At 40.8% G+C, this 12,110-nt stretch overlaps 1 protein-coding gene across 1 annotated transcript; it reads left to right on the forward strand.

Moving 5' to 3' along the window:
* The first annotated feature begins 6,477 nt into the window (after positions 1 to 6,477).
* Positions 6,478 to 6,954, forward strand: LOC138898747 (uncharacterized). The gene has a single exon (XM_070184844.1). It carries the CDS (start codon positions 6,478 to 6,480, stop codon positions 6,952 to 6,954), a length of 477 nt encoding a protein of 158 aa, XP_070040945.1.
* Positions 6,955 to 12,110: the final 5,156 nt, after the last annotated feature.

A 12,110-nucleotide genomic window follows, 5' to 3' on the forward strand; every position in this document is an offset into this window, starting at 1 on the left:
AACCTAGGACCTCCAAATCCAAATATGTGCATCAGCCTAAGTAAAAAATCACCATAATAACCTATTAAAACCATCAAAATATCATTCCGGGGTCGTCTACACAAAAGTCAAACACCGATCAATTCTTACAATTTAATCCTCCAACCAAGGGACTATGTGTCCCAATTCAATCCAAGATCTCCCATGAACCAAACCAATCATCCCCGCAATTTACATAACCACAAATATATATATGTAAAATATCAACTAGGAGAAACAGGATTAAAATACTCAAAATGACATCGGGTTGTTGTAGAAGTACTGATGAGGTTCAAGTCACGTGATATTCACTAATCAAGAACTTGTATATTTTGTAATAAATTGCAAGAAGAATATAACAAGATGCAGTATCATCAACTATCAAATAATAAACTATCAACTTAGCATTGATAAACCAATCTTGACAATCGAGTCATCAAACAATAATAGAGGCATAGAGTATCATGTTAGAATTCAAGATAGAAGAATATAAAATGCATAATAAACCACCAAATATTTACTTGCATGGTCAATGCTTCCACCTTTATGTTCAAAGCTCACCATCATCGCATTTTATATCAGAATCAACCAACATATACTAATTTACCACAATCTGTGTGTACGCCATCAAGAAAGAAATATGAGAGGGTGACCCCTGGGGATAGATCCAAATCCACACGCTGCATAGTATAATCTACTCGTGCAAAAATAATAATAATATTATCATAGCTGCATGACAAAGACCTCGATCCATAACATTATCTATACCACAATATCTGCACGAAAGAGACCTCGTTCCACAACATCATCAATACCACCAAAAACCCGGGGTTTCGTGATGCCGAGGTTGACTTATGCATTGATGAAGATTTTTTGGAACTGCGGGGAATTGGGGAGTTGAATGTTTTTTGGAAGTGCAGGGCGTTTGTGTGGTCCATTTTTTGGTGGCAAAACTGATTTACGGACCGCAGATCTACCGCAGATTGAATCATAAATCTGGGCAAACTTTCGGACCATTATGCGGTCCAGTATGCGGACGCATAATCATTTCACATGCCGCACAACCCATCACAGATCTAACATGTAACTTTCTAGAGGAAGATTCTGCGGCACATTATGCGACCGCAGACCAGTTGCAGAGTAAGGCAGAAGTGCCCAGTTCCAGAGGTCCATTATGCGGTCCATTTTGCGGACCGCAGCAGCGTTATGCGGTCGCATATGCGACCACATATCTACAAAGGGCTTCATTTTTCTAGTTTTTATAACCTGGCCCTATTTTAATTAAAAGCCCTTGGGACTCATTTGAAGGCAAAAATCTGATATTTTAGAGAGAAATGAGAGTGTTCTAGAGAGAAAAGAGGAAACCCTAGGTCAATTGTTCATCAATCCTTGCTCATGACTTGGAGAATTCACAAGGAAAACTCACAAGATCTTCATCCAAGAGATAAGGTTCTAACCCTAGTCTTCAATTTTGAATTTGGGTTGAAGATAGGTAATTGGGTGTATGATTTTTGGGTATGAGAGTTGTTATTTATGCATGCATGTAGCTATGGGGATGGTGGGGAGGTAATTGAAGTAGTATGAGTAAACTCTTGGTATTCATTTAGTTGTGGAGTGAAGGAAATCTTGTGGAAGTACCTTGTAATCAAATTCGCACACCTAGTGTTTGCTAAAATGATCAAATGAGCTGAAACCATGAATATCTTCCTAATTTGTGTTCTATTTTGCTATGTCTCTTAATAGATAGAAGTTGCTGGAATTTTCGGAACTGTGTAGTGAATTAAGGAAAGCTCAAAGCGAGGTATGAAGGCTACTCTTTTTCTAGTATTGGAAGTCTCGTGTTCTTATAAAACTCCATCATGTGAAGTTCGAATATAGAATGTTATTGATGTGGGGTATTCAAACTAGTAAAAATTGATTTTCGATTGGCATAACGTCTTAGAACCCTCGTGTGTTAATGATTATCTATTTTTGACTTAATTATGTTATATCTCTTTTGGGAAGAAGATCTTGTATGAAATCAAGGTGATTAAACATTTGCTTCTCATATGACACAACCTTATGAACTTACACTAGCTAAGGCCAAAGGTGTAAAATGGTTGATTTGAAAGGGAACTCTTTTGTATAAACTATTTTCGTTTTGGGAATCCGAAGTGTGGCTTTGTGAATACACCTCCACCCGCATATATTGGGGTAAGGTGACAGAGCCACTTTGTGTAGAGTTGTGTTATTGTAAATACACCTCCACCCGCATGCATTGGGGTGAGGCTACGGGTCCGTTTTGCGTAGAGTTGTGGTATTATGAATACACCTCCACCCGCATACATTGGGGTGAGGTGGCAAGTTGTCTTTGTGTAGAGTTTCTGATATTGTGATTGCACCTCCACCTGCATACATTGGGATGAGGCGGCAAGGCCTATTTGTGTAAAGGTAGTTGTAGAGGATCCCCGATTTATAAATTTATTAATGTTATTGAAAGCTCTTAATAAATTTTCTATGGCCTTAACGACTATCTAAGCCTTTTTTTTGTTAACATGATTCATCATATTCATGTTGTCTTTCCAAGTCCTTGCAATGATGTTTAGTTTTCAAACTAGTACTATTCGACATGTACTAACGTCCATGTTTCCGGGGGCGCTGCATCTTTAACAGATGCAGGTGGTTCCATGGTAGAGGGCATTGACCAGTTATAGTGGTACACTCTATTCCCAGTTGACTTGTTGAGCCCCACTTTATTTCGGGGCCGTGCATCTTTTGTTCTGTGTGTATTATGTTTTGAGTTATAGCCTGGGCCTTGTTACCGACACTATCATTGTACTTTTTTGTATCTATTAGAGGCTCCGTAGACATGGTGTGGGTTGTGTATTGGTATTGGGATAGTAAAAATAGTAATGTCGTATGTGTATTACATATTCCACTTCAAACTATGAAAGTGTATGCATTTTGAGACTTTATAAATGATGTAACTAATGGTGATGGAATTAGTGTTGTTCATGAACCCTCTTGGTGTTAATTAATGAAGCTTATCTTCTCTTTATTTATGGGAGAGTTGGGTAGAAGGAAATCTAGCAGGCTTTCTCGACCGGGTTATCTCGTTTGAGCACTGGTCATGCTCCCCGAGGGAAGGGTGTGATAAACTTTGTATCAGAGCTTAAGGTTTTAAAGTGTCCTAGGATGACTAGGAGCCGTGTTTAGTGTAGTCCTTCTTATCGGTGTGTTGCCAACCACATCTATAATTAGAAGGCTACTTGGGCATTTAGGAATAATACCCTTCTTTGATGTTCTCGATCATGCAATAAAGCTTATTGTAAGATTGTTCCTGCTTTAACTCGTGCTTTACTCTAACTTTAAGTATATGGCACCTAGGAAGAAGGCAAGAACTGGCCAAGGAGCCAATGCCAACCCAGGAGTGGCAGTGATTCTATATTTGATGATGCAGGTGAGCACCCGAGGGGTGAGGATATTCCCCCAATTACTACACCGCCTGAATCTACTATTCCTGCTCAGACTGCACTAGTTCCTTCACCTACTGAGGGTGTAACAGTCTCTCCAACTGATATTCCAGTTCAACCTCCATCTCCAACTTCCGGTCCCGGTGTTTCTGATGGGGCTCTTAGGGGAGCCATGCAAATGTTGGCTCAGAGAGTGGCCTCCCAGGCCCAGAGATCAAATGTTGCATCCACTTCTTCTAGTCATCCAGGGGATTCCGCTAGTTCCAGGGTGAACAAGTTTTTCCATTTGGATCCTCCAGTGTTCATAGGTCCTGATCCTGAGGAGGAACCCCAGGACTTTATTGATGAGATGCACAAGACTCTCCGAGTTATGCGTGCTACTGAGATGGAGGTAGTCGAGTTGGCCTCCTACCGCCTGAAAGGGTTGGCATATTCTTGGTTTGAGATGTAGGAGGAGTCCCGTGACGAGGGGAGCCCTCTGGCGAGGTAGAGTGAGTTCACTGATGCCTTTATGGATCATTTCTTGCCTGCTGAGACTAATGCGGCCCATGCCACTGCATTTGAGAGCCTGAAGTAGGGTAGCATGAATGTGTGGGAGTACCATATGGAGTTCGCGCGCCTGTCCAAATATATTATTCACATGTTGCCTACTATGGAGGCTAGAGTGCGCCAGTTTGTGCAGTGCCTTAGCCCCTTGGTTATTAATGAGGCTGCTACAGTTGCCTTAAATTATGATATGAACTATTGGAAGATGGTGGCATTTTCTTAAGCTACAGAGGATCGTAAACTGAAAAATAGAAGGGATCGTGAGAGTAGTAGCAAGGCTCGGACCACGGGCAACTTGGGTGGTTCTTCTGGCGGTGGTAGGTCGACATTTAGGGGAGGGTCATCAGGGCCATCTCAGTCATTTACTTAGTCTTCGATGAGTGCACCACCAGCAAGGTTGGGTTGGAGGGATATTCCACCAGCACCGAGATGATGCATTTTGGGGCCTGCGTCATGGACCTACCTATATGCTACGGGTGCGGTATGAGGGGTCACATTCAGAGGGATTGCCGCTCGTCTCGCTGGATCATGGGAAGAGGTGCGGCACAACTAACTAGTTTTGCAGCTACTACATCCACAAAACCTCCAGCTCGAGGCACCCCAGAACATGCAGGGCGTGGTGCGGCTAGGGGTGGTGCACAAAGTTCGGGATGACCCAACAGATTTTATGATATGCGGAGACGTCGGGATTCAGAGGCTTCTCCAGATGTTTTCACAGGTATATTGACTGCCCAATCCCATAATGTATATGCTCTTAATGATCCCGGTTCTACTTTGTCATGTGTCACTCCTTATGTTGCTATGGAATTTGGGATAGAACTGGAATATCTTCATGAGTTGTTCTTTGTATCTACTCTGGTCGGCGAGTCTATTGTGGCCGCACAGGTTTATAGGGAATGTGTTGTCACGGTGCATGGTCGGGATGCCCTGGCTGATCTCATTGAATCGGGGATGGTTGATTTTTATGTAAAAATGGGGATGGACTTACTTTATTCATGTTTTGCTAAGCTTGATTGTGGAACCAGGACCGTTAGGTTCGAATTTCCTAATGATTTAGTGATTGAATTGAAGGGGGATGATGTGGTGCCGAAGGGTAGGTTTATTTCTTACCTTAAGTCCACAAGTATGATTAACAAAGAGTGTATCTACCATTTGGTTCGGGCTACGGAAACCGATGTTGAGGCACCTAAACTTGAGTCTGTGCCTGTTGTGAATGAATTTTCAGAGGTCTTTCCGGATGAGATCCCTGGGACCACACCAGACAGGGAGATTGATTTCGGGAATGATGTGATGCCGGGCACACAGCCTATATCTATTCCACCCTACAGAATGGAACAAATAGAAGAACAATTAAATGATTTGTTAGAGGAGGGTTTCATCCGGCCGAGTGTATCGCCTTGGGGCATACCGGTCCTCTTTTTAAGAAATAAATATGGGTCATTAAGGATATGTATTGACTATCGGTATCTCAACCAGGTCACGATCAAGAATAAGTACCCACTGCCAAGCATAGATGATTTGTTTGACCAATTTCAGGGTGCTAAGTATTTCTCCAAGATGGATTTAAGATCCGGGTATCACCAATTGAAGATCAGGGAGCAGGATATTTCGAGAATAACTCTCAGGACCCGGTATGGGCACTTTAAATTTCTAGTAGTGTTTTTTGGGCTAACAAATGCCCCGACAACTTTAATGGACCTTATGAATCGAGTCTTCAAGCCTTTTCTTGACACGTTTGTGATAGTTTTCATTAACGATATTCTGGTATGTTCACGAAGTCGAGAGGACCATGCCGATCACCTCAGGGCAGTTCTACAAACTCTATATCAACACAAGTTGTATGCGATGTTTTTGAAATGTGAATTTTGGCTTGAATTTGTTACATTCTATAGGCATCTCGTCTTCAGAGAAGGAATTAAGGTTGATCCTCAGAAGATTGCAACTGTGAAGAATTGGCCTAGACCTACAACTCCAATAGAGATTCACAGTTTCTTGGGCTTAGCAGGGTATTACAGGAAATTCGTGGATAGGTTCTCCACTCTTGCCTCTCCGTTGATTAAATTGATGCAAAATGCGGTTAGGTTCCGATGGTGAGATGTTTGTGAAAGGAGCATCCAAGAGTTGAAATCAAAATTAACTACAGCACTTGTGTTGACCCTACTAGAGGGTACATATGGGTTTGTGGTATATTGTGATAATTTAAGAGTCGGACTTGGATGTATATTAATGCAATATGGCAAGGTGATAGATTATACTTCTAGGCAACTCAAGAATCAGGAAAAAAACTATCCAACACATGATTTAGATCTTACGACGGTGGTATTTGTATTGAAATTTTGGCATCATTAGCTTTATGGAGTCCATGTGGATATATTCACGAACCATAAGAGCCTTCAATACTTTTTCAAACAGAAGGAATTGAATCTGAGCTAGAGAAGATGGCTTGAGTTACTCAAGAATTATGACATCGATATTCTGTACCATCTGGGGAAGGCTAAAGTTGTCTCACTTGGGAGAATATCAAAGGTCATTGGCCAAGGAGGTTCACTGGTTGAGTGGTTTGGGAGTCCGCCTTGCAGACTCTAGTGAAGGAGGGGTGATTGTGCAGAATAGGGCTGAATCATCGCTTGTTGTGGAAGTCAAGGAGAAGCAATACAACGATCCATTGTTAGTACAATTGAAGGAGGGGATTGATAAACATAAGACCATAGCCTTTTATCTTGGGATGGATGATGGTATACTAAGGTACCAAGGGGGACTATGTGTTCTAAATGTGGATGGTCTCGGGGAAGGAATCATGACCGAGGCTCACACTTCTAGGTATTTCGTGCACCCTGGCACTACAAAGATGTATGATGATCTTAAGGAAGTGTACTGGTGGAATGATATGAAGAGAAATGTAGCGAACTTTGTGGCAAGATGTCCAAATTACCAGTAAGTGAAGGCCGAACACCAAAGGCCCGGTGGGATGGCACATAACATAAAAATTCCAATGTGGAAATGGGAGGGGATCAATATGAACTTTGAGGTGGTACTACCTCGCACGCCTCGCAAGTTTGATTTGATTTGCATAATTGTGGACCGACTCACGAAATCATCACATTTCTTACCTGTTAAGGCTACCGACATAGTGGAATAGTATGCTCAGTTGTACATCAAAGAAATAATCCGGTTGCATGGCACTACAGTTTCTATTATCTCAGATCGGGGGGCAAAATTCACGGCTAAATTTTGGAAGAAATTTCAGCAAAGTTTGGGTACTCAGGTGAATCTTAGTAAAACCTTTCACCCGCAAACTGACGGGCATGCAGAGCAGACTATTCAAACACTTGAGGATATGCCTACAACAACATTTATCATGCTAGTATGCAAATGGCATCGTTTGAGGCTTTATATGGTAGAAGATGTAGATCTCCCATTGGGTGGTTCGAGATTAGGGAAGAAGAATTGATAGGGCCGGACCTCGTGCATCAGGCTATGGAGAAGGTTAAGATCATTACAGAATGGTTGAAAACTGCTCAGAGTCGTCAAAAGTCCTATTTGGATGTGCGTCGTAGGGACTGGAGTTCAAAGAAGATGATTGGATTTTCTTGAAGGTTTCCCCTATGAAGGGTATAATGTAGTTTGGTAAGAAAGGAAAATTGAGTCTGAGGTATGTCAAAATGTATAGAATTATTCAGAGGATTAGCCAGGTGGCTTACAAGATAGAACTACCTCTAGGGATATATGTGGTGCATCTGCTGTTTCATGTAGCTATGTTGAAGAAGGTGGTTTGAGATCCATCGCTTATTGTTCCGGTGTAGACTATTGAGATTAATGAAGAATTAACGTACAAAGAAACTCCAGTTGCCTTTCTTGATAGGCATGTTCGTAAGTTGAGGAACAAAGAAATTGCCTCTGTGAAATTGTTATGGCGAAGCCAAAGAGTCGAAGAAGCCATCTGGGAAGCCGAGGAAGAGATTGAGAAGAAGTATCCTATTTTTTTTAATAGCTATGTAATCATGTCCATAATGTTGAAAGCTAACTTTCTATAAACTATGTTTCCTCTATACGGCTTATGTTGAGGTTGCTCCTCCTTGGTCGTGTAATGTTTAATGGCATTGTGACTGATGTTGTTTCCTTGTTGTTTTATATCGTTGTGCTGTGGTTATGTTGTTAGGACTGGTTTAGGGATTCTTTGGCAGGTGGATAGTCTGCAATTATAGGGGACACTCTAGCAAAATTTTTGTAAATCTAGGGAGTTAGTCAAAATTTTGGAACTACTAGTGTGTGTTATAGCAGCTGAGTCACATTGAGTGCTAATGGTGAATTTTGACCCTCATTCGAGGAAGAATGATCCTAAGCGGGGGAGGACCCGGGGTTTCGTGATGTCGAGGTAGACTTATGCATTGATGATGGTAGAGAATCTTTGCGGCGAGCTTGCTCACCTCGGTTAGGACTTTTTGGGTTGAAAAGTGCGTTGGGGAGTTGAAGAAAATGTTTTGGAAGTGCAGGGCATTTCTGCGGTAGCAGAACTGATATGTGGACCGTAGATCTACTACAGACTGAAGTAGAATTCTAGACCATTATGCGGTCCAATATGCGGCCGCATAATTATTTCGCAGGCCGCACAACCCATCGCAGATACAACATGAAAATTTCTGGAGGAATGTTCTACGGCAAATTATGCGATCGCTGACCGGTCGCAAAGTGAGGCAGAAGTGCCCAGTTCCGGAAGGCCATTATGTGAACCGCAGAAGCGTTATGTGGACATATATGCGACCGCAGATACGCATCGGGGCTTCATTTTTCTAATTTTTATAACCCCACCCTATTTTGATTAAAAGCCCTTGGAGCTCGTTTTGAAGGAAAAAACTAATATTTTAAAGAGATGTGAGATTTTTCTAGAGAGAGAGGAGGAAACCCTAGACTAATTGTTCATCAATCCTTACTCAAGACTTGGAGAATTCACAAGGAAAACTCAACAGGGCTTCATCCAAGAGGTAAGGTTCTAACAATAGTTTATGCATGTATGTAGCTATGAGGATGGTGGGGGAGGTAATTGAACTAGTATGAGTAAACTCTTGGTATTGAATTAGTTGTGGAGAGAAGTAAATCTTGTGGAAGAATCTTGTAATCAAATTCGCACACCTAGTAATTGATAAAATGCTCAAATGAGCTGAAACCATGAATATCTTCTAAATTTGTGTTCACTTTTGCTATGTCTCTAAATAGATTGAAGTTGCTAAGATTTTCGAAACTGTGTAGTGAATTAAGGAAAGCTCAAAGCGAGGTATGAAGGCTAAACTCTTTTTGTGGTATTGGAATTCCAGTGTTCTAAGGCCAAATGTTCCAAACGGTTGATTTGAAATGGAACTCTTTTGTACAAACTATTATCGTTTTGGGAATCTGAAGTGTCGCATTGTGAATACACCTCCACCCTCATATATTGGGGTGAGGTGGAGAGGCCGCTTGTGTAGAGTTATTATATTGTGAATTCACCTCCACCCACATACATTGGGGTGAGGCGGCGGGGTCGCTTTGTATAGAGTTGTGGTATTGTGAATACACCTCCACCGGCATATATTGGGGAAAGGTGGTGGGGCAGCTTTTTGTAGAGTTTCTGGTATTGTGATTGCACCTCCCCCCGCATACATTGGGGTGAGGCGGCAAAGCAGCTTTGTGTAAAGGTTCTTGTAGAGGATCCCCAATTCCCAAATTTATTAATGCTATTGATAGCTCTTAATATATTTGCTATGGCCTTAACGGCTATCTAAGCCTTTTTTTGTTACCATGATTCATCATATTCATGTTATATTTCCATGTCCTTGCAAAGATGTTTTGTTGTCATACTAGTACTATTCAACATGTATTAACGTCCCTGTTTCCGGGGGCGCTGCATCTTTAATGGATGCATGTGGTTCCACAACATAGGGCATTGACCAGTGCCTTGTTACCGGCACTATCATTGTACTCTTTTGTATCTATTAGAGGCTCCATAGACATGGTGTGGGTTGTGTATTGGTATTGGGAAAGTCAAGATAGTAATGTCTTATGTGTATTACATATTCCACTTCAAACTATGAAAGTATATGTATTTTGAGAATTTATAAATGATGTAACTAATGGTGATGGAATTAGTGTTGTTCATGATCCCTCTTGGTGTTAATTAATGAAGTTTATCTTCTCTTTATTTATGGGCGAGTTGGGTAGAAGGAAATCTAGCAAGCTTGCTCGGCCGGGTTATCTCTGTTGAGCTCTATTCGCGCTCCCCGAGGTCGAGGCATGATGACAACAACAACAACAAAAACAAAAACAACAACAACAATAACAACAACAATAATAATAATAATAATAATAATAATAATAATAATAATAATAACCATAATAATAATAATAATAATAATAATAATAATAATAATAATAATATTAATATTAATAAAGTTTGGATGTGTGCTTAAGATGTAACACATGACTATGGTTAAATCAATTATAGCAACAATTTCACAATAGCCCATCTTGGCCAATCAAGAGTTAATAATAATCCTAAGTATGATATCTATAATGAAAGGATAAGCTCACGTAGTCATACAACTGGTTAAACATGAATCATATAAAGCACATAATCCAAACAAGACATATTAGAAGACCAATGTCTAATTCAGTCATAAATCATATATAGCACCTGCATATACGCTCGTTACCTCGCATACACATCACCTTTCATATATTACAATTAGATAAATAAGGTCAAATTCTAAGGGTTATTACCTTAGACAAGATAAGTCAAGATACTTACCTTAACAATCCCAAATCAACCTTCAAAAATCGTCTTTCCCTCAGAAACCACCTCAACCGGCTTGAATCTAGTCAAATATAACTCAGGATCATCAAACAAGGCCATGGGAATCAATTTCAAACAATAAAGTCTCAATCTTTAATCAATTCCCAAAACGTCAACAAAAGTTAACCCGGGCTCACGTTGTCCAAATCCGAGTCAAGGGGTAGATCCCGACTATCCATAACCCACACGAGTCAAAATATGTATTTGGATTTCAAATCCAAGTCTAAATCATAGGTAAAATCCTCGATTTTCACTCTCTTAAGTTGTAAGAAAATCCCAAAATTTTACCTCAATATTCCATGTTTTGGGTGTTATTAATCCATATAGATTATTAAAATAATACCAAATTTTAGTAGAAATCACGTACCCCAAAGTTTTATATGAATATCGCCAAGCAAAATCACCCCTCTCCAAGTCTAGTGTTCAAAATATAAGACAATGGGCTAAAATCCTGAAATGATAACTTAATAAATCTGCCCAAGAAAATGCGGTCCAAGCCTCGCGTTCGGGAAGCACAAGTTTGCTTCTGCCCAAAATTACTATTCGCAAACACGACCTACCCTCAACGCGATGCCTAACATCCCAACCTTCCGCGAATGGAACCACGTCTTCGCTAACGTGAAGGCCAAAGCCCCAACTCCTAACTCTCCATCGCGAACGCGACCCTCCAGGCACGAACGCGAAGAACAACTCCACAAGCCATCATGAATGCGGTCCTATAGGCACGAAGTTTAAGAAAATAACCTCCCCAGCCAAAATTCTTCATTGTGAATGCGAGACTCCCCTCTCGAACATGATTAACATCAGACACCAGCACATTAGCTAACTCCAAACATGCTCCGCGTGTCCGAAACTCACCCGACCCACACGAGATTCTGTCCAATCATACCAACAAGTCCATAAACGCTATTTGGACCAATACAAAGCCTCCAAACACACACAATAACATCACATCAATGAATTAAAGATCAAATTAAAAGTTGAACTTCTCTTAAGTTCGAGAACTTCCAAACTTCCAATCAAGAGTCTGATTCAAGCCTAACCAATCCGGATTACGTTCAAACTTTGCACACAAGTTCCAAAACACAAAATGAACCCATTCCAAGTTCCAAAACAATATTCTAAGCCCAATATCATTAAAGTCAACTATCAATCAAACATAAAAACTCTCCAACTCTTCAAATTGCCAACTTTTGGTAAATAAGCTCAAGATCTTCTAGGGACCTCCAAATCTAAATCCGAACATACGACTAAGTCCAAATCACCATACG

Source organism: Nicotiana tomentosiformis, chromosome 9 (assembly GCF_000390325.3).
Source record: "Nicotiana tomentosiformis chromosome 9, ASM39032v3, whole genome shotgun sequence".
In the NCBI taxonomy this organism is placed as follows: domain Eukaryota; kingdom Viridiplantae; phylum Streptophyta; class Magnoliopsida; order Solanales; family Solanaceae; genus Nicotiana; species Nicotiana tomentosiformis.